The sequence below is a fragment of the Bidens hawaiensis genome, unplaced genomic scaffold (assembly GCF_021521415.1).
Source record: "Bidens hawaiensis isolate Kalapana, Puna unplaced genomic scaffold, B.hawaiensis_p1.1 tig00054894_1, whole genome shotgun sequence".
Taxonomy (NCBI): domain Eukaryota; kingdom Viridiplantae; phylum Streptophyta; class Magnoliopsida; order Asterales; family Asteraceae; genus Bidens; species Bidens hawaiensis.
The window spans coordinates 18,365-45,949 of NW_027506308.1; the positions used below are offsets into that span (position 1 = coordinate 18,365).

Here is a 27,585-nt window from a genome sequence, read left to right on the forward strand (position 1 = left end):
ATCAAGGATCCTCAAGGGTTCAACATCAACTATCCTCTGAGGTCCATGAAGGAGATATAATCCCTATGCAGACCATAGCTTCGGGTGGACTGACTCCTGTAGCAGACGCTTCTTACCTCAGCCACTCTTCTGGAATGCCAACCTTTACACAACAAAGAGGTAACACGTATAATCCTATATCCTTAAATGCTAACCATGGTTCCATGCAGGACGCAGGTATCAACCAAGCTATGGCTAAGGAACTGCAAAAACTCAAGTATATGATATCCAGCATACCAGGGGTGATCCGTCCAATTCCTGAGATACCGGAAGAAAGCCACAAGTTATCCAGATTTTCTCCACTAATTTGTGATGCGGAGATCCCGAAACGCTTTCAAACCCCCAACATGAAGGTGTATGACGGAACCACTGATCCTGAGGAGCATGTAGCCCAATACAGGGAAATGATGAAAATTAATCCAATCCCTGAGAGGCTCAAGGAGGCTTGTCTATGCAAAGGTTTTGGAGCCACACTATCAGGATCTGCTTTGAAATGGCTACTAAGTCTTCCTCCCTTTTCTGTTACTTCTTTCTCACACTTAGTTAACTTGTTCAACAGTCAATTTTCCTGTAGCAGGAAATTTGAGAGGTTAACTAGTGATTTATACCGCGTTATCCAACCCAGTGATGAATCCCTTAGGGATTTGGTTACAAGGTTTGGCAGTGAAGCTCTAGAAATCCCAAATCTTGACATGACTACTAATGTTGAAGCATTCAAGATGGGAATTCAGAAGGGATCCCCCTTCTATAATGATCTTGTGATAACTCCTTACAGAACTTTAGATGAAGTAAGGAACAGAACACTGAGGTTCATACGGCTGGAGGACGACAAAAAGATCCAGGAACGGTTAGGGGCTCAAATGAAGCAAGAATCCCCTGACAAGAATAAAGGATCCTCATACAGAAACAACAATTCGAAGCCATACTTCAAATTCAACAATCAAAATGTTCGAGCTGTTGAAGAAGATGATGATGATGATGATGATGATGATGATGATGATGAGGATTACCCCAGCATTTCAGAATATTGCTTCTCCGTAGACACCAATGGCTTGATTTGTGCCATGAAGGATCTAGGGGAGAAGGCAAGGTGGCCCCGAAAGAACGAGAAGTCAACCACCTTCAGAGACAAATCCAAATGGTGTGCTTTCCATGAGGATTTTGGCCACATGACAGACTATTGCATCGGTTTGAGGAGGGAAATCGGATACCTCCTAAGCAAGGGCCACTTTAAGGAACTATTGGGAAGAAAGAAATCCAGGATCCTGAAGAGGCTCCCCAAAAAAGCAACTCCTCCCCCACCAGATGCTCAAGTGATCAACTTCATTTCTAGTGGCTCAGACATATGTGGAACTTCTTTCTCAGCAGCTAAGAGGCTGGCCAAGGAGACTAAGTTGGATAACGGGGAACGACCGGTTATATCCACCACTTTGACAACAGACAAAAGGATATTCTTTGATGAAGAATATAAATCAAGCATCCACGATCTTCATCATGACGGTTTGATTGTTACTTTGTTTATTGCTAACCATTATGTACGCAGGATCCTTGTCGATGGTGGAAGCTCGGTCAACATCATCCAACACGATGTCCTTCAGAAGATGAACATCCCAGATTCAAAAATCATCCTGAGGACGTCGATGTTAGTCGCCTTCAGTGGAGAGACCAAGAAGACATTGGGGGACATCAAACTCCCAATATACATTGAAGGGTTAAATTCTTATAAAAAATTTTGTGTTATAGATAACCTTTCTTGTTGCAATGTTATTTTAGACAGGCCTTGGCTACATGGGATGAAGGCAGTGGCCTCTACTTACCATCAATGCATCAAACTACCAACTCCTTGGGGAGTAGTAAGGATAGATGGTGACCAAGTCGAAGCCAATAACTACTACTCTTCATCAATGAAGCCAGCAGCTAAACAAACGATAGCATAGCAACCACAGCAACATCCTAGGGACGTGCTGGAAGCTAGTGAGAAGGACTTAAAGGAAGTATCCTTGGACCCTGAGGATCCAGATATGAAAGTGTTCCTAGGATCCAGTATCCCTAGTGAGATCGAGGAGGATATAATATCCTTCCTAAAACGAAGAAAGTCTACGTTTGCCTTCAAACATTCAGACATGACAGGTATTTCTAAGGAGGAAATTACACACAAGTTAGGCCTTGATTTATCTATTAAACCCGTCCATCAGAAGCAAAGGAAATTCGCTCCTAAGAGGAATACGATCATACAAGAAGAAGTCGAAAAACTTCTTAAGGCCGGTATGATCAGAGAGGTTAAGTATCCTCGATGGTTAGCTAATGTGGTTGTTGTTTCTAAAAAGAATGGAAAGTGGAGGGTGTGTGTCGATTTTACTGATTTAAACAAGGCATACCCCAAGGATCCTTTCCCGTTACCACATATAGATTCCATGGTGGATGCAACGGTAGGACATGAGATGCTGACCTTTATGGATGCTTCCTCCGAATTTCAACAAATTCAAATGGAACCATCTGATCAAGAGGATACAACATTCATGCCTCCTACCGGCATATACTGTTACATTTGCTATGCCATTCGGACTAAGAAATGCAGGGGCAACATACCAAAGATTGGTGAATATGATGTTCAAGGATCAATTAGGCAAAACTATGGAAGTCTATATAGATGACATGGTGGTGAACTCAAAGAGAGCTGAGGATCACCTCAGAGATCTTGAAGAAGCATTCAATATCCTCGACCAGTATAACATGAAACTGAACCCGTCAAAATGCCACTTTGGTGTTAAGACGGGAAAATTTCTAGGATACATGGTGACTAAAAGAGGGATAGAAGCAAGCCCCGAGCAGATAGAAGCGATCATCGATCTAAAATCCCTTGTGAAAGCTAAGGATGTCCAGAGGCTGAAGGGAAGAATAGCTGCCCTCAACAGATTCATTTCCAGATCCTTAGAGAAGTGCAAAGACTTCTATGACATCCTTAGGAAAAACAAGAAGTTCTAATGGACAGAGAAGCAAGAAGTTGCCCTAAAAGCCTTAAAGGATTACATATCCTCAGCACCAGCTCTGATGAAGCCGGTGGATGGAGAATCCTTATAGCTGTACCTAGTTATCTCAAGAAATGTTGTAAGTGTTGTTCTTGTGAAGGATCATGAAGGTGAACAACATCTCGTTTATTATGTAAGTAAAAGTCTTTCAGATGCAGAAGCCATGTATTCTCATTTAGAAAAATTAATCCTTGCTTTGATTATGGCTTCTACTAAATTTAGACATTACTTTGAAACACATACTATTATTTTGAGAACTAATTATCCTGTTAAGAATGTGCTTAGAATACCAGAATTGTCAGGAAGAATGGCCAAGTGGGCTGTGAAGCTGAGTGCATATGATATTCAGTATGAGCCTAGAACAGCCATCAAATCGCAAGCACTAGCAGACTTTGTGGCTGATTTCAGCCGTAATATGCAAAAGGAAACTAATCTAGAGGTCCAGCAACTAGAAGAAACCAAGGATCCTTGGATCCTCTTCACATATGGAGCATCCAACATAAGAGGGACAAGATTAGGTATCTTACTGAAATCGCCACATGGGGACATATTACCCCAGTCTATAGCCTGTAATTTCCAAGTGACGAACAATGAGACAGAATATGAAGCTCTGATCGCAGGTTTACAATTAGCTAAGTGCATGAGGATCAAGTATCTTCAAGTATATATAGATTCATTGTTGATTGCTAACCACTTTAATGGCTCATATGCTGTTAAAGAAGAAAAACTAATTAAATATCTAGATGTTGTGAAGGAATTAGCAAAATCCTTCGAATTGGTTAGCATTGTACAATACCAAGGGAAGAGAATGCTGCGGAAGATGCCTTGGCAAATTTTGCCTCATCTTTGAAGATTCCAAAAGACATGAAGATCCCAATCATTCATATACTCTCGCCAGCAATAGGAGAACAAGAAGTTGGAGAGATAACAACTGACAAACACATTGTACTCTGGGATCCATTATCCTCAAATAGTCAAGGATCCTGGATCCTACCGATCAAAAAATACATTCAAACTGGAGAGATTCCAGCTACGGAGAATCCTAAATCTTTCAAACTCAAGGTATCATAATACATTTTATTATATGATATGTTATACAGGAAATCTCTTGCAGGTCCATACTTGAGGTGTATCGAGGATCCTGAAATTCAAGAGGTACTCAAAGACTTTCACGAAGGAGATTGTGGTAATCACACTGGAGGTAGAGCTCTGTTTTCTAGGATTCTAAGAACAGGATACTTCTGGCCAACAATGAAAAGAGACGCTATGGAGTACTCAAAGAAGTGTGATGCTTGTCAAAGACATGCAAACATCCTTCATCAACCAGCAGAACCTATGCATCCTATATCCTCAACATGGCCTTTCATGAAATGGGGCATGGATATTGTGGGTATGCTACCTAAGGCGCCAGGAGGAAAAGTATTCATGCTTGCAATGACTGACTACTTTTCAAAGTGGATAGAGGCAGAAGCTTTTTTTCAAGTCCGCGAAAAGAGGTGATATCCTTCATTAAAAGAAATATTATTACTAGATTTGGCATTCCTTCAGAAATTATTTGTGACAATGGTTCCCAGTTTATTGGAAAAAGAACCACTAACTTTTTGACAGTTGGGCATCAAGATGATTACCTCTACTCCAGTGCATCCTCAAGCTAATGGCCAAGAAGAATCAAGTAACAAGATAATCATCAACAATTTGAAGAAGAAATTAGGATCCAAGAAAGGCAAGTGGGCTGAAGAGCTACCTTATGTTCTTTGGGCCGACAGGACAACACCCAAGAATGCAACAGGCCAAACACCCTTCTCATTGGTGTTTGGGTCAGAAGCAGTAATCCCTATAGAGATTGTGGTTCCTACAGCCAGAACAAGCATCCGTGATCCTGAAGCCAATGATGGAATCCTTCTCGAAGACTTGGATACTGTTGAAGAACTCAGAAACCTAGCCAAGATCAGAATGGCGGCATATCAACAAAGGGTAGCTAGGGCATACAACAAAAGCATAAGGATCAGAAGATTTCATGAAAGAGATATGGTCTTGAGGAAAGCCTTCCAAAATACAACCAACCCAGCGATGGAGAGTTAGCTCCTAAGTGGGAAGGTCCCTATTTGATTAAATCAGAAGCTGGGAAACGGGCATATCATTTGCTCACTCTGGAAGGCGACAGGTTACCAAGAGCATGGAATGCTATCCACCTCAAGAATTACTTTTTCTGATCAAGATCAAGTATCCTCTAAGGATAGAGTATCCTTAAAGGATCAAGGATCCTAAAATCGGTAATATCTATCTAATCACTTATTCATTTTAAAATTTTATTTAAGGATAACATATTCTTAATATTTGTATTTTCCAAGTTTTAAGTAAAAATGCAGGATATTAATAAGGTATTCAATGATCAAGAGGTTGGCCACCTCTCATTTACATTCAAGGTACTAAACTATTTCCCTTGGCCTAGCCCACAATTGGATATGACCCCTGATGGTCATATCCTCCAAGGTTTAAAGGGTTTCACCTTTCTCACGAACTAGAGTTTCTACACTCTCGCCTGTAGCGCACGCTATCCAATGTATAGTCCGGGGCAGCGGGACCAGTACACGCTTAGTGGCTGACAATTTCGTTGTTTTCAGCTATATAGAGGATCCTACGATTTATGGTAGACGTACCATACCACCGTTTTATAACATTTTCATGTTATCTCACGTTTGGGCTAAATCCCGGTTTGGGCGAGTCCCCAGTTAACATCCGTATCTTTGGGCCAGTCCCCAGTTTGGGCTTGTCCCCAGTTTTTGGGCTTGTCCCCAGTTTGGGCTTGTCCCCAGTTTTTGGGCTTGTCCCAAGTTTGGGCTTGTCCCCAGTACACGGGCTTGTCCCCAGTTCACGGGCTTGTCCCCAGTTGCACGGGCTTGTCCCCAGCTTATTATTTGGGCTTGTCCCCAGCTTAACGGTTTTAACCGCAATTAATATTATAAGTTCTTTGCAACAGATATTCTAAGTACAATAACAAGAATCAAGACTTATGGATTTAAAATCCTTAGCTTATTTCTACAAGGATCACAGAAGGTTTTATGACTATGGTAACTTAGGTCTACTTAGACCTTATGGTATGATTTCTATTTGCCCATTTACATTTGTTTAACTAAGATACTTATAAATATTTCTGGTTTGAAGATTTCAAATCTTTGAATTTTTTCTAAGGATATTCTATCCTAAAATTTTTCTTTTAATTACTTTCTTAAGGATATTCTATCCTAAAATGTTTTCTCAAGATTGTTTCTTAAACTTTCAATAAAACAAAGATTATATCAAATAAGGTTTCAAAATAATAAATAACAAAGCGAATAGTCAAAGGATTTAGATTATTATTAATATAAGTCACCTGGACTTATCCAAAATTCTTAACCCGGATTTCACCATACAAAAGATGGACCATCCATCCGGGTTAAGGCAAGTTGTTACTAATTATTAAACTAAGTGCAGGAAAATAGAAGTCCGGCACCAAAGGTTTCATCCCCACAAACAGAGGATCCATCCACCTTCGGTACCCCTGAAGATTGTCTTGAAGATCACTGATCCTTAAACCCTAATCACTACTGTCTATTACAAACCATAACCATTGTTCATAAATACATCATTAAACAAAATAAAGAAAACGGGCTCGGGCCTTGTCTTCTGTATCCTTCATCGCCCATTTACATGGCTGCCTCACCCTCCACGGTTGCCTTCTTTCCTTCGTCAGTCTCCACAGCATCCTTAGCCCCGCTAGTTATAGCCTCGTCTCCCTCTGTAATCTCCACCTCCTCTGCACCACCAAGAGCCGCCTGAGCAGTCTTCCAATTCTTCACATCCCATGCCGCCTTGTCAAAAGCAGGATCACTGGCCTCCGTTGCCATCTTAATCCTTGCCTGCAGCACCGACCAGGCAGCCCACATTTTTGCTTCTTCAGTATCCTGCTTCACCTATCCGTGGCGTTGGACTTCTGCTGAGGATATTTGATCCTCCAGTCGCTTCTTGAGTTGAGCCATGGCTTTGTCCTTGGCAACCGCTGCACTTCCCATTCCCAAGAGACTCTCGCTCATCTGGTTCACAATATTTTCATAGTGGTCTTTGCAACAATTCACAGCATGTAACCAAGAATTGAGTGACAGTTAGAAGGATATTGGATCCTCAAATACAAGACATCGGGATACAAGATACAGTGAGGATTATGTCGAAGTGGGTTTCGGGCTCGGAGGACCTCTTTCTTTTGGAAGCAGCTGACTTAACTCTAGTAGTCGTGGTCTTTGGCTCAGATGTGGATGCTGCTTTCAAAGCCACTTTTTTTTGTGCTCAAGGGAGTAATCATGCTGTCAATATCCTCCAAGGAGAATTTGCTAGTAGATTTCTGAGATTATTGGGCACCTACACAAGTCAAACAACAGATAAGTATTCTAACTATTCTTAATTATTTCTATTTATTATACTAATCTTACTTGACATGTTTGAGTCTGAGGAGATGTCGTAAAAAGCTTCAACGAATCTCTCTTGAAAAGTCCGAATTTCGCTATCCAATGCAAGGAATCTTTTAGCTCTCTCTTCTGTTCCAGGTAGCTTGGCTAAAGAAGCAAAATTCTCAACTGCAAACAAGAAAAAAGACAGGAAGTTAGATCGATTATCATAGTTGGTTCCTCTATTTAAGGATCCGGGATCCTACCCTTTTTAACCCAAACCAGAGGTAAATCAGTTCCCTCGGGTATGGAATTTCGGTCCACAAAGAAAAATTGTTTCTCCAGAAGGAGTCATTTAAGGTTACTTTCGAGACTGGGTTGGGTTGACGAGGTTTGCACTTCAGCAAAAAGCGATTTGAACCATGGGTCGTCATGGTATAAAGATAAGACAGCTCTTGGAGGCCAAAATCGATCTTTTCTTCCTCGATGATCCTTTCGATGGTACCTAGAACTCTCCAGATCGTAGGCTAGCTTGAATGTACGACATACCGGTAGATTCAAATAAGCTATGTGTGAAAGGAGGAAACGGATATGTGTAACCTATGAGAAAAGGGCAGGCCGGAAAGCACGCCTAGGTATGGGAATAAACGTCACATCTGACAGTGGAATCATACGGTCGGAAGATAGTTTCCGGTGGAAATAATGACTGAAATTCATCAACCTCGGGGTCAGTAAGCTTACAGATCTCAGTGGAAGGATTGGTAATAAGGTATTGGGGTTGCATCTCCGTTAGTTCGGAACCGTCGGAGGACTGATCAGAGTGTTTGGAGGGAGAAGAAGAAGAAGCGACAGACATGTTTATTAGAATAATAAAAGAGTAAAGAGAGAAAAGAAGGATACTTGCTAAACGACCGGATATGTGATTATAAATGGATTATCGGGATCACATATATAGGCGGTTATGATTAATTTTGAGGGTTTGATAATAATGACCCCTGGCATATGTCTAATCGTTTAATCTTTTTGCAGGGATTTCAAATTTCAAAATGCCAGCTGTAAAGCATAAACACCCGCCATTTTGGGGGCAATTGTTAGGGCATGAATTTTATGCTGAGGATCCATTATCCTTGACTGTCTTATGGATAAGTTATCCTAGAGATATGTCTCAAGTTACAAAGGATTGAGGATCCTTGGTATTATTTGTTTACTAATGATTTTATTTTAATGGTGATGTGTTAGCTAGTTATAACGACTATATGACTGAGTCTACCTCAAAGTTTGCTACTGGAAGCTCCCAGCACGTGGTCAATGAACGTTGAAAGAGTTGTAGAAGAGTGGCCGATTAATAGGGAATATTGTTAGTTAATATTTACTTTATAATATCGAGATAACGATTAATTATATATCACTTGTATTCTCACACACTAGAGCAGAACTCATAATTCTCTCTACACACTAGCATTCATTGTAATATTTGTCCTAATCTCCAAAACACTTGTAACCTTTTTGTGATTAATAAATTGTTGATTGACGAGTTGTCATCACCCGGGGTTTTTTTCCTTTGATCTAAACAAGATCTTGGGGTTTTTCCTCGCAACAAATCACGGTGTTCATCTCAATTTCGTTCATACAATCGTTATTATCATCATAGCACTATACCTCACAACTACGGATTTAGATACATTATCCTTAGCAGATTTTTGTCCAAAACAATAACAATTTTTTATTTTTAATATGATTATCATATTGTTATATGAAAATAAATAAAAAATAGTTGGGTTTTTATATTGTGTTATTTGGTTGTTTGTTATGTTTTTAATTGGGTTTTTTTATACATTGTGTTTTAGATTTTGGTCATCAAGTCTGTACCCTGGGCTTCCATTGTTTGTACCTTTGCGCCATTGATTTTATCTTGCCATGTGTCGTTATGTCTTGCTACGTGTCTATCCACCTTCACACATCATTGCCATATTCGACATCACCTTTATCTCATCTCCAGAAGTGAACCCACCGCCATTTTCGACAACTCTCTCTCTCTTTCTCTTTCTCTCTTTCCCTCTCTCCCTCATAAGAAATTGTTTCTACTTCACCTTCACCTATTGTTGTTGGGTTCAATTTTGGAACCCTAGGTAGAGTTGGTGTGGAGGTGGCAGTAGTTGGGTGGGACGAATTTTGTAGTCACCAGCTATTGTTACCGGGTTAGATTTCGTAACCCTAGGTGGTGGTGGTTTGGTGGTCGTTGTTAAGGCCTCGGCTCCTGAGATCGGAAAACCCTAATCGATTCAGCCGTGGGTTGCCACCACAGACAATGGACGATCTAGCTGATCTGGTCTGGTAATAAATCTTTCTATGTTATGAATATCATTGTTGTAATTGGGGAAAAATAGGTCTAGGTATACATGTGCATAAATCAGTTTTGACTTGCTAATACAAACTAATTCATGTGCATAATATTTGTTTTTTTAAGTTTCCCTGATCCTTTTGGAATTTTCAAATACTACAAAGGCTCATTATTGTGGATGTTTAATACTTTCTAGCTAAGTTATCGTTTATAACTTATATGTGTTCTTTTAGTTTTATATAACAATATTTTTTTTCATTTTTATATAGCTAGATTTTTTATGTCACTACTATGTAATTTGGTTTTGGTTTTAGGTGTTGTCTTCATGATTTCGTTAATTGTTCATTTATAATTTTCATGCAGATGAAGGGAATGATGGTCAAGGTGAAACCATGGTAGCAACTAAAGCGGTGGTGGACATGGTGACTGTGTTGGTTATGAGGTAACAGTAGGAAAATGGGGTAAGGGGTTGGTTTTTGTAGTGTGGGGTGTGGGAAATGTAGGATGTTGAGCCGGTGAATGGTCCAAGATTGAGTGTTGGTCCGTGGGTGGCGATAGGGGACAGTTGGTATAGGTCCAAGGAGGAGTAATCAATAGATGTGGAATTGGTTTTCGATGCCAAAGGGAATGGGACTCATCTGAAACCACATGCCTTGACATGATAATTTTCCCCATTTCCAGTTCAACACAACGATTTTCCCAGAAATTTGCCAGATAATCAAGAAAACAAACAGAAAATATATGACAAGAGTTCTTTTTATTACAAACATGGTAACTTGTGCTCCAGGCTTAGGGTTAGTTTGGTCATTTTATATTTTGATGGAAGTCAAACTTATTAGTTGTTCATTAATAGTTTGTTAATGATCTTAGTTGTTGTGCAGGTTGATAATCTGAATACATTTATAGTCACACAAGCTTCAGCAAAGGAACATGTTTGGCCACTTAGATTTATGCAAAACAGGTAAGAAACTTATTTTATATTGTACTATGTGTAATTGTGGGTATAAATGATTCGGTTTGGCTATTAGCCTCAACCGAACCAACCAATCGGTTCGGTTTATTCACTAATTTGTCAGTTTTTTGTTTGGTTTGGTTAACCAAAATCAATAAATGCTACAAACATATATAAATACAAATGGTTTGGTTAATTTCGGTTAATCGGTGGTACAATAAAAAGATAACTATTTTTGTTACTTTCGGTTCGGTTTTGCCGGTTTTGGTTAACAGTTTGGGTATTGTTAACCCCTATATGTAATAAGAATATTTAAATTAAAATATTTGCATTTGAAAATATATGATTATAAAAAAAAGGCATCAAACTACACCCGTCAACAGTTGCTCATGGGTAGACCAAACTGGCAATGGTATGGTATAGCCGAGAATAAGACCTTCAACCACCCGGGAAGTATTCTTATGTGATAAATCAAAATAACATTTTTTGCCATGCCATTGGCATTACAGTCTGGTGATGTTTAATGACAAATATGGATTATTTGCAGGAAAAGGAGAGTTGAAGTATGAGTAATAAATCAAATTGGTAAAGATTATCTTGGATACAGAAGACGGTAAATATAACAGAGAAGGTAATGGTTGAAGGCTTACACACACTGATATTATATGATTATATGAACACCAGCTATGTCTTATAAAAAAAGATTGAAGGCGTATGAGCTAATAATGGAGGTGAGGGTATGGCAAGATGAGATGAAAAAGGAAAGGCTTATCCCACGATTTATGCACTAATTGTTTCACCCCCACGTGTGTTATAAACCTAGGGTATGTTTGGTTGGAGATAATGGAATGAAGGGGAATGGAATGGGAGAAGGAATGGAATCAACAAGGGAATGAAATGGATCATTACAATTCATTTGTCTTATTTGGTTGACCTATGGGAATGAAATGAATCATTAGTTAATGTTATTTGGTATCCAAAAAAATTATAGGAATGAAATATAAATAATAAAAACACTTTTTTCTCAGAGTAAGTTATTTTACAAAAAAAAAATGGTGGTGGCGACGGTGGTGGTAGTGGCGGTCAGGCGTCAAGGGCGGTGGTTATGGTGGTGGTGGTGGTGGTGGGAGGGGTGGCGGTGGTCTAGCGATGGTAGCATTGGTAGTGATGGCGATGGTAGGGTGGTGGCGACGGTGGTTGAGGTCAGGTGGTGGTGGCGGTGGTCAAGCGATGGTAGCATTGGTAGTGATGGCGATGGTAGGGTGGTGGCGACGGTGGTTGAGGTAAGGTGGTGGTGGCGGTGATAGTAAGGCGGCGACGGTGACAATGGTTGTGGTGGTTACTGTGACAATGTTGTGGCGGCGGCGTGTGGTGGCGGTGGTAGCGCTAGTGGTAAGGTGGTGGTGGTGGCGACGACGGTGGTGGTGACGACAGTGGTGGTGGTGGTGGTGGCGCCGGAGGTTGTGGCGGAGGTGGTGGTGGATACGGCGAAGGTGGCGGCAGGTGGTGGTGGCTATGTTAGTGGTGGTGGTGATGTTAAGAAAGTATGGTGAATGAGGATGGAATGAAAAAAAAAAGGGGGGTGGGAATGAATGGTTTTGATGAAATGGGATTCCATATGTAATGGATGATTCCATTTCATTTCCTCTATGATTACTGCATACCAAACGCTACCTTAGTGTAGCATCCAAGATCAGTGAAACAAGATCATAATGGGTTTTTCAACACCGTAACATGGTCAGCATGCTGTGGCAGCAAGAAAACAAAGTTCTCCTATTGGTAGTACTAGCAAGTCTTAGATAATAGACTTAAAAAAAATTTATATTTAATAATTGACACTTTTGTAATTGATAGCTGCAAATATTTTGTAAAAATACCAACGATGATGTATGGCCCAAAAGGTTGTTATGTAGAAACTTTAATTATGCACGCCGATGACCTGTAACTACCTTCGTTAATGGTTATCGACACCAGTCGCATCGCGACGGGTCACTTTACTAGTTAAAGATAAAAATAAATACAAAGATTATATCATTATGTCTTTACGCTCAACATTTGTCTTTCTACTTATCATTTTGTTTTAGTCATTCTGTAATACGTTCATTGTCTTTTGTTCGAGATTGACATGTGGTATTCACTTAATTTGAGAAAAATAGTATTATGTTCGTTGTGTATTACGTTCAAGTCATTGTGTAATATGTAGTTTCCATTCTGTTTTACGTTTCAGGTCATTGTGTTATATGTATTCACCATGGTGTCTTACGTTTCAGTTCATTGTGTTATATGTATTCATAATTGTGTTTTACGTTTCATGTTATTGTGTAACATGTATTCATCATTGTGTTATATGTATTAGATAATTTGTTGGTATTATTCATTATATTTACATATTATTATATAACGGTGTTATTAGTATTAAAAAATTTCAATGATAAGTTGAATGACACTATTACAAAAAAAAATACAATGACAACCAGAAAAACACAATGACGTAAAAAGACACAATGGTAAACAAAAAGACGCAATAACGTAATTTTTGTTTTAATTTTATAACAAAATTATACTCATATTAAAGATAAAACATGTTTGTTATTATAGTGAATTTTTTATTTTTTTAAATATCATATGAAAAAAGTTTTAAAATGATGGGATAATTAACATATGACTTGTATGTGGAGAGAGAAAATGTGTATTATTACTTTTATATCATTTTTCCTTTGATCCGCACTTGACACGTGTCAATTAATCATGGCTTCTCACATTTCTCATTTTTATTGGTCTTTGTAGAATAACTCAACCTTACAAAATAGCCAAATATGTTTTACATTGATAAATATCATAAAAACGAATACCGGTATCAATAATATCGATACCCCGATGTTGTTCAGCCAATATCAATTTGGTTTGTTATGGTACCAGTAGTGTGTCAACACTCGATATAGTTTACTATATCAAAATGTTTAATATTGAATATAACTTCCTTTTTAATAAAATTTACATTCCTCTTTAATAAAATTTCACATGACTTAAACGTGTTAGGCAACAAAATGGGATTTAACTAACATGATTGTTTTACCGGTTAACAAACATCCCAAAACCAAACCAGTGGATCATTCGTTCTTAATGTGTGCTTTACTAGTTATGATCTCTCTCTCTCTCATATTTATATTCTTTTAACGGTCAACAAGCATAGAATGTCGAGGTATCTCGTATAGGGTGACCCAATGGTTAAAGGCCACTGTTAGCTGGCCCGATCTAGCCGTATGAAGCCCTTAAGCGCCTCCAGTTATCTCCATTTCGGCCACCGCCAGATGGCTCAACCCAGCCGTACGAAGCCCTTAAGCACCTCCAAGTTATCTCCAGTCCCGGGGAAAACCCATTCGCCCGAAGGCCCGCTGGTGGTAAAACCCGGATGCCCTTATGATTGAATTGGAGATTATAAAGATCTCAATCTTCCTTCACTGAGCCACACATGTCCCCCAAAATTTTATAAGTAAAAATTAAACTTAGATCTCCATTAAAAAATTCAAATTTTTTACCAGTACACCACATTGAAAATGACCCCTCTCTCTCGGTATTAATTTGGATGAATTAATGTAACTATCAAATATAAATTGTTATAATAAAAAATAAAATAGTAAGAATCAGGTGGCGACGTGTTTTTGAACATCTCTTTGTTCTTATTGGTGGAGCTACGTCACCTGTATTACAACGCCTCGAATGGTTCCTACCGAATTAAATATTTTGAATCACACGCACTACATCTAGAACATTACCATTGAAAGCTTGAAACTAAACCATTTATGTCTGGCTTTGAATTATACACGACATCTGAATTATATATAATCTAATAAAACATTTGTTAGTACATTAATTAATAATAAGGTAAATTTGAGAACTGCAGTCAACTGTATTCGTTTTTCAGTTACTTCAAAAATATGATATTTTACACATGTGTTAGTTGATGATGATAAGGTGCGTGCTAATATTAAATAATATTGTTAGATACCTGAATAGCAATTATAAAATTTTAAATCTTATGAATAACTTATTCAGTTACGTACATCTTGTAAATAAATGTTGAAATGGGTAGGTCTATCATGAGCCCAACACAAAATTTGCAAAGGGTTGAGTTTAGTATAAGTGATAATCAGTTCTATTTCGGATCAAATATTCAAACACCTTAAATAAATGGGTCATGTTTAGTTCAATATTTCATAAATGACTCGTTCATTATTGTTATGTTTTATGTTCTAATATGAATTGATTGTGTCTTTACTCCAACATTTAAAAGATACAGAACATGGCATCAAGTTTTTGTAATTTAAATGCATCTAAATATAAACGTTTTAGACTCTAAATATACAAAAAGAAAAAAAATAATATTAATAATAAATAAAACTTTAGGTCAAACTGGTTGCATTCATGTTAATTGATGAAAACTCATGTCATCTTAAGAGCACCAACAATGCTAGATCTTTACAAACTGCCACATAATTCAAGCTTCTCAAAAAGTCTCTTATTTTTTTCATAACATAAAACCTTCACAAACTCATTAAAAATGTAAAAAAAATTATATATATAATATGTATGTAAGTATGTGTTGTGAGGAAGTCGGCCCCACCCTCATCGTCTGCCCCACAATTTGTAGAGATGAATGCGCCCTGGCCAGACCACTTCCTTGTGTATATTAATTTTAACGCTTCAGGTCAGACTCAACTATAAACACCATTAACAAGAAAATTCATCACTACGAAAAAACCCATTTAAATAATTGATAACTTTAAGTTTTAATCACCGCATGTCATTGGATAAGATATTTTTTTTGGTAATATATGAATCCACTCTATTGTTTAAATATATAGATTAAAAAGGAAAAATGAGAAGAAGCAACAATATTTTATTCCCGGCAAATTAATTTTGTATTAAATAAATAAAATGAAATGTCCATATAATAATAATTCAATAGCACGTAGATTAGAATTAGAGAGACAAGTAAAGTAATAAATAAAGGTTTGTTGTCTAGACCGCCATCTGTGCAGCTTCGTTGATCAAAATCTGTGTGTCGTCCGTCGGCGTTACAACCCAACGACTTCAACTCCTCTTTAACATAATTAATTAATATTCAACAGCTAGGGTTCCTGCTCCATTTCGGTGAAATTAATGGTGGAGGTTGAGATCAAGAGCAAGAAACTTGTCAATGGCGGCGAGATTAATAATAGTAATAATCTATGGCGGTGGACAGTTGTTGTTGGAGCTTTGATTGCGGTTTTACTTGCTGCTTCCTGGCCGCATTCTCGCAACTTCTCATTCATCCGATCACCGTGCCGCTGCTCTGAGGTTCATTCTCCTTCTCTTTGTTGCTTTACATGTCAATTACTTTTGAGTTTTCATAGAGTTTGAATGTTATCTGTATGCAATCTCATTTGTGTTTGTTATTGAATTTTGTAATCTGTTCTGCTATTGAATGTTGTTAGAAATTGTGCCCTAGGTTAGGATCTGTATGCAATATCATTAAGATGTAGTTGCAAGTCGTCAATCGGATGATTTTTTATGTAGTTTCTGGTGAATTTTGCTAATTTACAACTGAAATTAGCTTCTTAGTTTATAATATAAGCATTACTGCATACTAATTCGTTTTAATCTCACTTGTTCATTCAATCATGTGATTTCTGATTCAGTTTCTGGTGAATTTTGCTAATTTAAAGTTGAAATTAGCTTCTGATTTTATAGTTTGGATAAGCATTACTGAATACTAGTTTCGTTTTATTTCCACTTGTTCATTGAGCAGGGTTCTCATAAGTATACAGGCATTGTTGAGGATTGTTGTTGTGATTATGAGACAGTTGATAGTGTTAATGGAGCAGTTTTACATCCCTTGTTACAAGAACTTGTTACAACCCCTTTCTTCAGATACTTCAAGGTATTTTCTTTGCATTGATACTGTTAAGTGTTCTTAAAATACAGTTCACATGTAGTTATGTGATGATCTTGATGAGGTTTCATCTCTGACAGGTTAAGTTATGGTGTGATTGTCCCTTTTGGCCTGATGATGGAATGTGCAGACTGCGTGATTGCAGTGTATGTGAATGTCCAGAAAATGAGTTTCCAGAACCATTTAAGAAACCGCACGGTCTTCCAAAAGAAGATCTTGTATGTCAAGAGGGAAAACCGGAGGCTGTTGTCGACCGTACTCTAGATGCTAAGGCATTTAGAGGATGGGCGGTTGTAGATAATCCATGGACTAATGATGATGAAACTGATAATGGTCATTTTCTATATTGTGTTCATATTTTAGTAGTTTTGTCTTTTGTTGCTATTGAGAACTCCATATTGATTAAAGTTTTGTAATATGCAGGTGAAATGACATATGTAAATTTGCAATTGAATCCTGAACGTTACACAGGTTACACAGGCCCATCAGCTAGAAGAATATGGGATGCTATATATTCAGAAAATTGTCCAAAATGTAAGTCTATGGTTTCCATGTGGCTCATATTTCCACGTTTTGGTTCCAGTTAACCATTTATGGAGTTACAGTTATATGTGATAAATATCTTTTGGATTAGTTTGAACTTGTAGTATATCTATTTCTTGAAAAAGAATCATTTAATGATTATATAATAAGTAAATGAATTTCTTGGAATCAACTTTTCTGTGCAGATTCATCTGGAGAAAGTTGCCAAGAGAAGAAAGTGCTATACAAGTTAATATCTGGTCTTCATTCCTCAATTTCTGTTCACATAGCTACTGATTATCTCCTTGATGAAAATACCAATCAGGTTTGTGACCCGTAATGCTAATATTATATTTTCCCATATCCAGGTTTAAAAGGTGCGTCTCATGTACATTTACGTCCAAAATTGGTCAAAATTAGGGTCTGTAGGAGGTATTTATGTAAAAACAACCAAAGGGATGAAGAAGTTATAAAAGGTTTACTTGACAAATAAGCTGATATATAAAACGGATGAGAGAGATGCAACTTCTGGTTGTACATGAAGCTTATTTGGTTGTACATAGATACTTCACTTTTTTTAAACCAATATAATAAGTCGGGAATATGACACTTAGAAGTTATAATCTATGAATCCAAAAAATAAATGTTTTGAACTATTGAATCATCAACTAGCAAGAATATATGGATTTCATTCATTGAATGTTGGAATTGTATATGTCTTAATAAAACTCACCAATTTACTAATTATTGTTGGCTGCAATTCAGTGGGGTGCAAATCTTCAATTAATGTATGACCGTGTCTTGAAACATCCTGAGCGTGTTCAAAACCTGTACTTCACTTTCCTCTTTGTTCTTAGAGCCGTTACAAAGGTGATCACTCTTTGATAATCTTTATCCTCGTATGAGCTTCATTAAAGTTTCTTCCACTTGTATTTTCTCACATTTGATGTTTTGTGTTTCTTATATTAATTACAGGCAGCCACTTATTTGGAGCAGGCTGAGTATGACTCAGGAAACCATTTGGAGGATCTGAAAGCACATTCCTTGATCCGACAGTTAGTTCACAATCCTAAATTACAAGCTGCGTGCCCGCTTCCGTTTGATGAGGCTAAATTGTGGCAAGGTCAAAGTGGGCCCGAGTTGCGACAACAGACTCAGAAACAGTTTAGAAACATCAGGTTTAATTTTACACGCTTTGTTACATCTAGCCCTAAAATATGTCTGCAATTTGCTAGCTTGGTGGGAAGTTCGTTTATTTAGTAAACGAATGAACGTGAACAAAAGTTTTCGTTCGTTTAGATAAACGAACGAACATGAAAACATATCTTATGTTCGGTCATTTAGTAGACAAAAACGAACATGAACAAGAGTTTTTGTTCATTTAGTTGAACGGATGAACATTACATGTTAGATGAACACGTCTCGTTCGGTTCATTTATGTTCGTGAACGTTTGCTTATGTGCGTTAATATTCATTTAAGTATTTTGGGTTCATTGCAACTTAGTCTAGTTTTAAAATTTTAATAACTTTTTAGGCCCAACAAATTGTTTTTTAACGTTTACTTTTATTTGGTTTTAGCTAAGTTATGTTTATTCATTTGTGTTCAATTATGTTTGTTCGTTTATGTTCATGAACCGTTCGTTTATACCGTTAACAACAACAATCATACCCAGTATTTCCCACAAATAGCCTATAAGCTATCAGTAGGGTCTGGGGAGGGTGATATGTAGACAAGCCTTACCTCTATCCCTTAGGATAGAGAGGTTGCTTCCGGCGAGACCCCCAACTCGAAAGTAAATAGATAGACAACTACAATAAAATAAAACTATATAGAATAAAAAAATAGCAGTATATAATTAATAAACTAAAACAATATGATATTAGTAAGTTTCGAGCAACATTTCATTATAGGTAGACTAAAACAAAACCAATGTAATATTACGCAAATAATAATAAGTAATAATAATAATAATAATAATAATAATAAAATAATAATAACAACAACAACAACATCAATAATAATAATAAAGGGTTATAACAAGAATCAGCCCCTCCTCCTAAAGGTCATTAACCTTAATTCTACGAACACAAATGTTAAAAAACGAACATAAATGGTTACAAACACACTCATTTCCTTCATGAACGATCAAACCTTGTTTGTTAATTTTTTGTATTTGGTCGTTTGCTCAGTTAAAGTTAAACGTCGTTCGATTCGTATACAACCCTACTTTTGAGTCGGTGGGTTGGGTAACTGGTCAAATCAGTCTCTTTTTCGTGATTCAGGTTTGACTGGGTTGACCCGTACCACTTTCTTTTATTCTAAAGTTAATACGCTATTTCAATCGTACTTGTATCAAATGAGTTGCTTTTATTCATTTAAGTTGACTAGGTTGTTTTTATCTACATTAAACTATTTCATACTTCATGTTACAAACCTAGTGAGTGATTTGAGATTTTTAATGTTTAAACTTTCAATGTATTTTATGTAATATATCACTTGTATATATTTTATTTTATTATACTATAGTTTTCTTATTTTTAACCGAAACATGTATACATTGCAGTGCCCTTATGGATTGTGTCGGGTGTGAAAAGTGTCGTTTATGGGGAAAGCTTCAGGTTCTTGGTCTCGGAACTGCACTCAAAATCTTATTCTCTGTTGACGGTCAAACAGACCGAGATCAGCCTGTGAGTATCACATACCTACTCGTTTGTATAATAACTTATAAGCCTTATTATTTCCTGCTTGATATTTATATATAATTTTGTTTTACTGGATTACAGCTGCAGTTGCAAAGGAATGAAGTAATAGCACTGATGAATCTGCTCAATCGGCTCTCGGAATCGCTTAAATCAGTCACTGATATGGCTTCTTCTGCTGCTATGGACAGTGTGGTTTTACAAAATTCTCCCGAAGCAGTCGGGTTGATTCAGAGACTCCGGGAATCATGGACGACCCAGTGGTAACCTTCTTTGGTAGACTTGTGGGCTGGCTCGGTCTGAACTGCTGAGCTGTGAACTAGTTTTATGGTCTTAATCGGTTGCTTGTTTTTTTAGGTGGAAGAATGTGCCGCACTCACTACTGTCGTGAACTAGGTATGGGAAAGATTAAGGAGAGATATATAGATACAGTGTCAATACATGTAATGGCGATATGGATTTTCATGTTTCTAAAACTAACTGTGGATTTGTAAGTTGTACCTTAATTTTTTTCTTACATGTGGGAGAAGAAAAATAGGAAGTTTTGTATCTTGTTATATTGTTTGAAAGTGGTGGTGTTGCCCACCAGACGAGCCGACCAACAGGTAAGTTAAAATTGACCATTTTGCCTGTGTGTCATTGTCATTAGCCAACGTAAAAGCAGTCAAGTCTTAAGAATCTAGCATGTCCATAATGGTGACTTGACTATATTGACACTGTCAACGGGGTCTTGATTTGCTCATGATACATGTTTGGCCTAGACTATCGGATTTGATTCAAGGATAGATCTATAGGGCATTCATTGGTTGGTGGTGATACCAATATACTAATAAAACAAAAACTGAATCAAGGAAAATGTTGGAACCCTGATTAAATTGTGAATGATTAAGCGAGGATTCGTGCGTTGTACTAGAGAAGAATGGTGATTTGAGAGTGATTGTTATTATTGTGGCTAATCAACAAGCAGGTTACAAGAATAGCAATAGTTAATAGAAACTTATGAGAGTGGCCTCTCCAATCTGCCCATTACGCATACATGCCCCATCCCTAATATGGGGCAGACGTGCACAAAAAAAACCGGTTCCGGAACCGAACCGGTGGAACCGACTCGGAACCGGTTCCAGTTCTTACCCGATGGACCAAATACCCGGTTTGGGTATTTTTCTACCCGAAAATCATACCCGGTTCCCCTATTTGTATTTCCCAATCGGTTCCTACCCGGTTCCTAATTGTACCCGGTCCGGTTCCTACCCGAAAAAACCGGTTCCGGTGGTTTTTTTTTTTTTAAAGTCAAACACAGGTCAAACTAGCCGTTGGAACCGGTTCCAACGGTAATATAGCCGTTGGAACCGGTTCTAACGGTAATATAGCCGTTGGAACCGGTTTTTGAGACACAAAAGAGCCGTTGTAACCGGTTCCAACGGTAATATAGCAGTTGGAACCGGTTCTTGTAGCCCAAAACCTATATATAAGTTGTTTTCCATTACTTGTTTCACCACCAAACTCAAAAACAAACTAAAATACTTCTCCTCTAGCAAACCCGACCATCCAACTAAATATTATTATGGCACACAAAAAAAAACAACAAGAAGGCTAAGAAGAGTGTTTTTATTGAACCTGTTCCTCCTATGGAGAACCCAAATGTTCTTGCGGTCGTCACCCATAACCGCAACCAAGACATATGGAAGAATTGGGAGTTGGTTGTGAATGTCGAAGGTTATCAAAAGGCTCGTTGCAAACTATGTGCAACACAATTAAAGCAATGTTTTCGTAATGTCGAGTTGGACCCTGCTTTAAGAAACTTCGAGCAATATTTGCAACGAGCTATCTCTTGTAAGTCGGTCATGAGACACAAATCGTAATGAACCCAAACATCGGGGCATCTTGTTGTTTCGATCACCATAACAACGTCGTCATTAGTTGCCATTTGTTGTCGGTTTAAGCTTAATTGTGTTTTGGAGTGTGTTTTATAGTTTTGGAAGTGGTTTAACAAGTACACACCGTACCCTGCTATTTATAGAATGAAAATAACCTAATTATAGTAAAAAAAAACCGGTTCCAACGGTCAAAAACGGCTATATAGCCGTTGGAACCGGTTTCTAACGGCTAGATTATTTGAATTTAAAAAAAAAAACGGTGGAACCGGTTTTTACGTAATAACCGGTCCCGGTTCCTACCCTACCCGGTTCCTAAAAGTTGGCATTTCGGGGCATCGGTTCGGGTCGGGAACCGAACAACTGGAACCGGTTCCTAACTGGAACCGGTTCCTAACTGGAACCGGTGCCATTTCCTACCTGGTGAGAAAAAAAAACGGTTCTGAACCGGTTCGGTTTTTTCAACTGTACCCGATTTGTGCACGTCTAGTATGGGGTCCAAGGGGACTCCCTTTATCCAGCGGTTCTTCCCTTGTTTTGTCAGTGTTGCAGGGGATGTCCTATTACCCGCTGGGCCTTAACCTGCTCCTCTGAAGCTTGTCTATCTAGGTTCTTTCCTCTGCCAGGTTAATGGTGATCTTTCATTCTTGTTGACTTGGACCTTTGTCCTATTATGCCTTCTTCCTTCTTGGCTTGGGCCCATCTATTGGGCTGGTGGCATATTAGTTGTTTGTTTGCATCGCAACTAATAGAAAAAAACGACTACTAGACTAGACTAGTGGTTGAGTGCTCCTTGTTGTTCGGATCTTGACCGGGTCCGGGCTTCCCAAGCTCTATGCTGTTGGGGAACTCCGCAAGGGTCTTACCACCTTCTTTATTTACTATATTTGATTTGGAGTACTTTGGGATTATATTCCGCGCCGAGGATTTGTGCTTGTGTGGGAGGAGCCCGACAGGGTCCCCCCACTGACTTGGCCCGGGCCTAAGTGAAAGTGAAGTAGTGGGCCTACCCATCCCAACCAGGGGTATGCTGGGATTCGCGAAGAGCAGCACTTCCTTCTTATCGAAAAAAGGGGGATTTCTCATATTTAGAATCTTTCTGCGGTGTGCTCCGTTTACTATTCTTTCGTACTTTTTTCTCTTTACCACGCGATAGGTCAGCGAAGCGTGAGCGTGCGCGGAGAAGGGGCCATAACCCAGTTCCAAGAGCCTAATTCATAGGTAGGCTCTTCAAGTCCCCCAGTCTATTATCCTTGTTATTTATGACAAGGATAATGGACTTAGTCTGATCCAAACCTTCATTCTCAACCCCATATTCATGATGCCTATTTTCTTTATGGCCCATTACACATGCCTTTTTGACTTCTCTTTCAAGCAAATTAGGATAATTTTGTCCCCCCTTTTTACAAGTATTGTTCTTCCTCATATATGGGGGAGGAGGAGGTCCCCTTTACATTTTCTATTCCTTAATTATCCTAGATGAGTAGTTCCTTTAGTCCGGTTTCTTCCCTTTTCTCCTAAGTCCCCGTCTTTCGGCCTTTTATTCTTTGGCCATTGGCTGGGCTTAGGAAGCATACTTGCCTTGAGCCTCTCACCTGGTCAGGGTACAGTGATCTTGAAAAGGTCTCCTGATGTAATCCCTTATTGACTAAATCTGTCACACCCTCAAAATCCACTAACGGAGTTTTACCGTCCGAGGGTGTGAACTAACAGGATCGGAATCATTAGTTATAATCAAACCATAAAAACGTTTAAATGAAAATAAGTGCGGAAGCGTAAAAACCAAAAGACAAAAGTTGTGTCACGCAGGACGACTTAAAACCCAAGTAATAATAGTTAAAAACATGTTTGCATATCAGAATGTTCAAAAACCATGCATGATCCTATACCGCGCGCCCGCCTCGGCTACCTGAGAATAACATACTAAAAGTGTCAACACGAGGTTGGTGAGTTCACAAGTTTATATAAAATAAAGCGTTTAGCGTTTGCGTTCAGCGTTTTGCGTTTAGCGTTTTGCGTTCAGCGTTTTGCGTTACCAGATAGTGTTATGTCAATTATATATCTATAGGTAGCTAGCCTATAAAACAAGTATTACTAAGTGTTCGACACCGAAGCTGACTGTTTATCATTTGCCTTGCCACCAGGTCTATCCCGACCATGGTATGTGTTTAGCCAAGATTACACCCACTCGACCTCCAGTCGAGTTTAGCGTTGGGTGGGGTTTGTCAAACCCAGTAGTACTACTCAACAATGACTCGCTATTATCCAATATTAAACGGTTCGATGTGAATGAAGGACTTTAGTTATTGCGTTTGCCACTTAGTCTTTACAAGTGATATATAATCTATATTAACAAAATCTTAAATGTGTTTTCGGAGTATGTTATCTCCCCAAGTGAAAAGCGTTTGAAAACAGTTTAAAGGGGTAAGTGAAACTCACTGTTTGCGAAGAATTTCCAAAATAAATCACCAAGTGATGCGCGTCACAGAAAACTCTCTCTAGCGTTCTAAAACAACAAAGAGATTTTCTAAGTGTCGGAACTATTAACGAGTATCTAGACCCGGCACGTAGTACCTATGCAAATATCACGTTTTGTGTTTCGTTTGTGAATCGTGTGTGACTTAACAAGTACATTTGTGATACGATACATGTGTGAACAATTATTTACGTGTCATGTATTAATAATGTACATCACTAGCAACTATTCCCCACAGGGGAAATTTGGTCAAAACACCACAATTATTTAGCAAGTATTCCCCGCAGGGGCAATTTGGTCAAAACATAACAATTAACTAGCAATTATCATGTTTCATGCATTTTCACAAAATTCAGCAGCTAGTTTTACCGAGACAGAAATTCTACTTGAAAGATTATACTATACCACCGATCATAGCATCTCAATTAATTCATCAAAAATCATCACAAAAGCATACATTTATTAGGTTTCCAGAACATATTTTATTTTATTTTTATTCCACATATGTTTCTCACAATGATCAAAACATTACAGCAAACTCATAACAGTCAAATTCATGCGCAACAGAATGTTATTTGAAATTCCCGTTAAACTAAAAATTCAACAAATGCAAGACCACTTGGGTTAGGTTCCTAACTCAAAAAGTCAACTTCCAGAAGTGGAACCAACCCAATTGGTCTCGTAGTTCATGAGATATAACATTTACAAAACAACCTAACAGCAGGTCTAACAACTCAGCTTTGCACAACGTTTTTGTAAAATCATAAATGTTAACTTTTACACTTCCAAAAATTGCAAATTTATATTCTTTAGAAACTAGACTCAACCTAGTTTACTGTAGTATCAATAATCTCAACCAATTTTCACATTTACACCCCGTTACAGTCAATTGAACATCAACAACATAATCTGTCCAGAAACTGTTTGCAACAAAACTCAACCTATTAACTATCTATGGACCAAAATCCGTTCATATGACCTTATAGACACCATAATCATTATCCATGCACATCAAATACACATTACATCCATGATTAGGGTTTTACTTGAACTCAAAATCAAGAAACAAACGATTAACATGCAATAACACCAATACTAGCTATCAATTCAACAATCAATACATCTTTCAATCAAAACAAGACATATGAACATCATGTATATAATTTCCAGATTCTAGGGTTTATAATTATACCTTCCAAAGCACAAAAAATAAGCAAGGGGAAGGTAGAAGATGACTAGAATCGGGTGTAGGATGCTTCAATTGTGAAACCCAAGATCAAAAACCAAGCAATATGTGTGTGTGTGTGAGCCGATCGTGAAGAGGGGGGGGGGGTAGCTGCCGTCGGTTTTGGGGAGGGAGAGAAGGAGGTTAGGGTTTAGGTTAATATTAATAATAATAATATAATACACTTTGGTCCCTTAACTTCCAAATGTTACCTTTCTAGCTTAATTATCTAGTTCTAGCACATTAAGTTAATGTTTATAAGAATGTTATCACATAACACATAAGTCTAACACATAATTATCACATAATTATTGTTTTGACGTTTTTTGTTTATTCACCAATTGTTTGCGTCAACTCGTTTGCGTTTCGGTGCAATTCCCGAAAGACTACACATGTAGTAAGTGTTAAGCGTCATTTAAACCCTAGTTTAAATGTAATGAGGTGTGCGTTATAGATTCAATGATCTTAAGTTTGAATTGACGGAGTTGAGTTAACGGAGTTAACCTGAAATTGACGATTGTCACAAAATCCTTCTCCTCTCTTCTTTTTGTTGGCCCCCATAGGCTTTCTTTACTAGCCTTATGCTAACCTCGTCCGTCTGGGCCACCTTATAAGCCCAAACCCGAGGTAGGCTATTCAAGTCTCCCAGCCATTGCGCTCGTTATTTATGACGACTGTAATGGACTTATATCAGTTCTCCGCTAAACTTTTAATTCGGCCTCCACGGTGCTTTCTTTATCCTCTGGAAGTGTCAATTTATGTCGTTTTCTCTAATGGTCCGACTTTCGTGTTATCTCAAACCGCTCAACACTTCTCTATGTACACTTTAAAGACATTTGTCCATCTTCGGACTTTCTTCACAAGGTTAGTGCTGCTATCCTTTGTCGATGTCATCATTATCTCAACGATTGCTAGAGTGAAAATGTTAATCTTAGGCTTGTTTCCAGGGTAGCTTCCTCAAGTATTCCCTGTTTATTATCCTTATAACCTATGATAAAGGTAATGGACTAAACCACGACCCGACTCATCCTTATCTTTCTTTGATTTATATTATCTAATCCCCTTTTATCTTTTCAGCCCCTTACTGGCCTGGCCCCCTCTATATAATAAAGGATGAGTAAGCCATAAACACAATGGGTTGATTCCATTTTGACTCATCAAATTTGGACCCAGTAAGTTTGAGATGGCGAAGTCATGGGATGAGATAAGGACCAAGCATTATAAGCTCATCCCCACACAATGGGCCCAGTCCTTTAATTGTCTTGTCAAGTTCCCCAGTCCCTTATGCTAATTATTTATGATTGGGATAATGGACTTTGAACCCAGTTTCTTTATCATAACCAAGAAAAAGGTTAAGTTTTCTCTCTTGAGCAGCTATGTTGGTTGTACGTAATCTCTTTCTTCTTATTGAATAACCTTCCCAAAGGTGTTAGCAGCCAATTAACAGGCTCTAATAATGATCTTGCTATTCTTGCTTTACTAGTATTGGACATAAAAATGAAGACACAAACAATTTGTATACGTATGGATTATAAGGTTTCCAACCTGTGAGGTGGATGTAGTTGGTTAGCTATCAATTTGTAGTCGGGCTTTCCTTTCACTCGTTATGAAGAAGATTCGATTGTCTTTCCCCCTTAGGGGGGCGTATATGTAAGGTGTCTCATTTAGTGGGAAATATATAAGTTGTGAGCCTCATACAAGAGGCCATATCCCACTTGGGGGGGTGTCACACCTCGACCAAAGGCGGCGGAACATGCCGGGGTGCAACCGATTGCCCAAATACACAAGACACTATTTAAAGTGACAATATTTAATTAACTCATTTTATTTCAACGTATCAATAAACAACACATCTCGTCCACACAAACAAGTTGAATACAAGTAGCAATTTTATTGTTCGTTTTACTAATATCCTAATAGTCTTGGTAACGTTGTCGTCAAGTCCTCAAGTCAAAAAAAGTCAAACCTGTAACATTTCATAAAATAAAGTTTGTCAACACAAAGGTTGGTGAGCAATTCATAAGTTTGAGCATATAAGTACATAGTAATAAAAAGCCATAAAACTTGTATA

General features: G+C 38.0%; 1 protein-coding gene across 1 annotated transcript; it reads left to right on the forward strand.

The window, feature by feature from the left end:
* The first annotated feature begins 15,945 nt into the window (after window positions 1-15,945).
* On the forward strand, window positions 15,946-20,522 carry LOC143617454 (endoplasmic reticulum oxidoreductin-1-like). Its single transcript, XM_077090006.1, has 11 exons — window positions 15,946-16,122; window positions 16,179-16,194; window positions 16,542-16,705; window positions 16,798-17,050; window positions 17,141-17,251; window positions 17,446-17,564; window positions 18,005-18,109; window positions 18,215-18,417; window positions 19,804-19,927; window positions 20,024-20,202; window positions 20,297-20,522. Exons 1-11 carry the CDS (start codon window positions 15,946-15,948, stop codon window positions 20,328-20,330), a joined length of 1,485 nt encoding a protein of 494 aa, XP_076946121.1. The 3' UTR covers window positions 20,331-20,522.
* The last annotated feature ends 7,063 nt before the right edge of the window (window positions 20,523-27,585 follow it).

Coding starts and splice junctions, on each gene's coding strand:
- LOC143617454 (XM_077090006.1), top strand. CDS start 15,946: ATGGTGGAGGTTGAGATCAAGAGCAAGAAACTTGTCAATGGCGGCGAG. Junction 17,252..17,445: donor TTCAGAAAATTGTCCAAAAT/GTAAGTCTATGG, acceptor TTTTCTGTGCAG/ATTCATCTGGAGAAAGTTGC. Junction 18,418..19,803: donor AAACAGTTTAGAAACATCAG/GTTTAATTTTAC, acceptor TATACATTGCAG/TGCCCTTATGGATTGTGTCG.